The sequence below is a fragment of the Primulina tabacum genome, chromosome 5, assembly GCF_025594145.1.
Source record: "Primulina tabacum isolate GXHZ01 chromosome 5, ASM2559414v2, whole genome shotgun sequence".
Classification (NCBI taxonomy): Eukaryota; Viridiplantae; Streptophyta; class Magnoliopsida; order Lamiales; family Gesneriaceae; genus Primulina; species Primulina tabacum.
This window is the reverse complement of record NC_134554.1, coordinates 12,725,384-12,729,159: the sequence shown is the minus strand read 5'-3', so window position 1 is coordinate 12,729,159 and position 3,776 is coordinate 12,725,384. Positions and strand designations below refer to the sequence as shown.

General features: G+C 36.0%; 1 protein-coding gene across 4 annotated transcripts; it reads right to left on the bottom strand.

Annotated features, from left to right (window-relative positions):
- Window positions 1-881: 881 nt before the first annotated feature.
- Window positions 882-2,694, bottom strand: LOC142546695 (uncharacterized). Of its 4 annotated transcripts, XM_075654550.1 has the most exons (3): window positions 2,535-2,694; window positions 1,576-2,290; window positions 882-1,500 (listed from the first exon to the last, which is right to left on the bottom strand). In XM_075654550.1, exons 2-3 carry the CDS (start codon window positions 2,141-2,143, stop codon window positions 1,157-1,159), a joined length of 912 nt encoding a protein of 303 aa, XP_075510665.1. In that variant the 5' UTR covers window positions 2,144-2,290; window positions 2,535-2,694; the 3' UTR covers window positions 882-1,156. The 4 variants fall into 4 exon arrangements, with proteins under 4 accessions (XP_075510665.1, XP_075510661.1, XP_075510664.1 ...); XM_075654546.1 differs by having other exon boundaries at window positions 882-2,290; window positions 2,535-2,692; XM_075654549.1 differs by having other exon boundaries at window positions 882-2,290; window positions 2,481-2,688.
- Between the last annotated feature and the right edge of the window lie 1,082 nt (window positions 2,695-3,776).

The window sequence follows — 3,776 nt, the reverse complement described above, 5'->3', positions numbered from 1 at the left end:
TTTAATTTTTTTAATAAAAAACAATGTTGAATGAGTACTTTATTAATATTTACTGCTTTACTTGCCACATACATAACTCGTTGTATCTTTGCTGTGAAGTTGACATGACTAAAAGCTGTCTCATTCAATACCTAGCTAGCTAGCTATCTCAAATTAAGAACAGCCCCTATACCTCAATCTTGTTTATTTCTCCCTTATTCAGACAGGCATTTCATGTAAAGATCGATAAACCCATATCTGAACACCCACATATACGCATGGTTTGGAACCGATCGAGCTTTCTGAAAACTTTTAAAAAATTTATTTACAAAGGGGGAGATAAAAAGCTCAAACACAAGCCGATGTCAACAAATGACAACCACTGTGCCACTGGGGCCAATGCCCACGGGCTTTTGAAGAGAGTTTTTGAGATACGTACCAAGAAATTAGACTTCCCTACATATATTACGTTTTGAAATCCTTTTTGCTGTAAGATCAGCAGAAGGTTTATGACATCCATATGTTTCTATGTCAATTAGATCATGTTTGTAATGTGTCTTGTTATAATTAAAAACATGAATATATTACAGAATATTTACGACGATATAGGATAAAAAACTATCTGCATCAAGATCAGTAATAAGCACAGAAACTTGAGAGCTTCAATTTGTATTTTTTCTGAGAGTCGAAGCATGAAGGAAACAGAATGTATGAGCTGCATTACGATTACATGTGCATAATGTATCATACACTTTTTTCACAAAACCAATCTAAATAATATTATCAGTAGGCTATGAATCCGGGTAATACATAATATGGAAACATAGGTAAACAATAATTTAAAATACATGACACACTCATGTAAGTATACTCTGATCACCTGCCATTTTTATCTATTGCAACTGTTTGATTGGAATTCTTTACTATTTTCTTGATGAGGAAGCATTTTCCAGAATCTGTATCTGACCTGTTTCATGTATCAGCCATGAAATCGCTACCTTGGTAGCAAGGGAGACTAAATCTTTACCCTCGAACCTGGAAGATTTGTGCTCGCTTTATCCATTTATCGCCTTTAACGAGGTTTATCTTAATTCTCTTCATCAGCAAGAAAGTAAGACAAGGAGAAGATATAAACAAAGCCTGTAAAATTTATCACAATATAATGCTTCTCATTAGGCTAGTGCAAATGAAATCCCACGTCTTTGTTTCGCTCGTTTCTGGAGCTGTTCTGTGACGGGAGAATATTGGAAGAATTCAACAACTGCAACCCCTGGAAAGTTTGGTTTTTGGGGACAAATTCGATATCCATGGCAGAAACATGAGAAGGGAAACAAGATTGTGATATTCCAGCAGGTTGATAGACTAGAACCTGTTGAGATCCAGATGGGACAGAAAGTGTTGAATATGGCAATTGAACTAGGTTAAAATTATGCAGATCTTCAGAAAGGGCGTGATTTTTTGGAGGATATTGTGACAACGTTAAATTTGATGGATCCCATTTGAGAAAGGTATTGTAAGGCACTGCAGTAGGATTCAGAAAACTTGATGAGCCAAAGTTCAATCTAGATAAGAAATTGTTTGCAGAAACATATGCACCTTGTTCTTCATGAAATCTTGCTGAATTTTCATCTTTTTGATCAATGGTTCTTGTTTCTCCTAGAGCTGCATCCTCGGACGATCCCCAAAGGAAATTCGATCTGGGATTTTTGAACTGGTCATGATTCAACCAGTTTATACTGCCAGTACCGATTGTCAAAACCGCTTGTTTTTCATGACGAGGTATGAAATCTTGATGAGGAGAACCAAAAATCTGATGAGCATTATGGCAAAAGCTCCCTGGTGGAATTTGGAGCGGAGGCAGTTCATCAATATCATCCTTTGCAGCTTTGAGTAGCCAATCCACAACTTTGCTCGGCTGATTCAGGCCTAATCGTTCTTGAAGATCATATAAATGTACGGCGGTTGGAACCGAGAGCCGGATCCTCCTGTCTCTAAGGCCTTTAACTGTGAACACTTTGCTGTGCCTGTCTTTGCCTCCGAATCCTCGAGAAACACGCACGATACGAGGGTCGTTCGATCTGGACCATGTTTTCGACGAAGTACTTGACGAGGGCTTAAAGATTTTGGCATGGTCATCAGATGCGGTGTTTTCTTTTCGAATCATCGTCTCACGTCTCTCATAATTCGGAAAAATAATACATGTAATGAATTTTCTTGAAAACCCTCTTAGGTTTAAGTGCACAGGCTTCAATCCCAGTTCAGACCCTCAAGATTCTTCCATGGCAGCAGAAATTCCAGATATACTTAATTTCTGCACGTCAAAGAGTTATCCGTGAGATCGAGAAATCCTCTTCAAATTACACACAAAAAAACTAGCTAAAAGGAGTCAGTTAATGTCCAACACACAACTACGTTACTAAACTCTAGACGATCCATATTCATGAACAGATCTCAATCATATAATTACAACAACTTGTTTTTTACAAATAAATTCATGCTACCTAAAAACACTTTTACCACAATCATGAAAACATGAGCAGCCTTCCGAGATTTACCTGAACAAAAAAAAAACATGTGAATTCAGATTTCAAATGAAACGTTCCTTTTGCTGTCAAGTTTATGCCAATAAAAGATGTCATATTTGTAAAGAAACAAAGGAAAAAGAAGATGGGTGTCAGCTTCATCTGACCCGGGTCCATGGAAGAATTGGTGCACAAGAAGCCACGTGAGTCATCTTATGACAGATAACTGTTGTTTTCAAAAATCTTATCAGTTAACTTAATTGCACCCACGCCTGGCCTGCATACTACATAATCAACATCTTAACTAACATGTCAATGAATTAAATAATATAATAGTTGTCTAGAATTAATTCATATTTATATATTTAATTTCTTCTGTCTGATCAGAAGGAGAAATGTATAAAATATTACGAAAATAAAGGGATTATTATTGATATATATATATAATTCTTCGCTTCTTCTGCATGGCTATATTAGTATATATCACATGGCTTGACAGATGCTATCTGCAAGAGAACTGAAGTTAGCATGTCAGAACTTATATACGGGCCAGGAGGTTACGACCATTCGCGATCAGTAGAAGCAGTTGTCCCATTTGAATTAAAAGATTAAATTTTGACGTCGTTTGGCTTGCGGAATATTGGAATCACTTTGAAAACAAACATATATAACCAATTAATATCTCGTCCCTAAACCGCTGCATGTTAAATAAGAACAAACTGGATAATACGTTCTAACTTATATAAATATACAAAGCAATATGTATCACTAATCCATTTGACAGAAAACCTAAAGCAAATTCATAAAAATAAGCTAAAACAGTAGGCCATGTTTTGAGATAATTATATAGTAAATCGGAATCCAATCAAGTTAATTTTTGTGAGCATTTTAAATTATTGTCATGTTGATTTTGGTTAGTCATGAGGGGCAGTCTGATCGTATTTTAAATTCTCCCAGTCTGTATGCTGAGAAGAAGGACCACATTATTTTCGTGCAGTGGGATTTTCGGAGAGCCCTGCTGAATTCTTTGAATCTAAACAATTGTTTCAAGAAAATTAAAGGGGGAATCTTGTTTGCAGGAACAAATTAAAGTCGGCAGGGTATCAAACTGTAGGAGAAATTTGAGAATAACTATAAGATCACATCAGACGTTTGATCGATCGAATTTTCAGGTATGTATTATTATTCAGTTTTGGCGGTGTCCATTTTGCAAAAATCTGTGTTTTATTTTTGTTCAACATTTTTTCCCCGGATAACCACATTTATATGTAAACC

Excerpts from the sequence above, each read along its gene's own strand:
- LOC142546695 (XM_075654546.1), bottom strand. The coding sequence starts at position 2,143 with ATGATTCGAAAAGAAAACACCGCATCTGATGACCATGCCAAAATCTTT.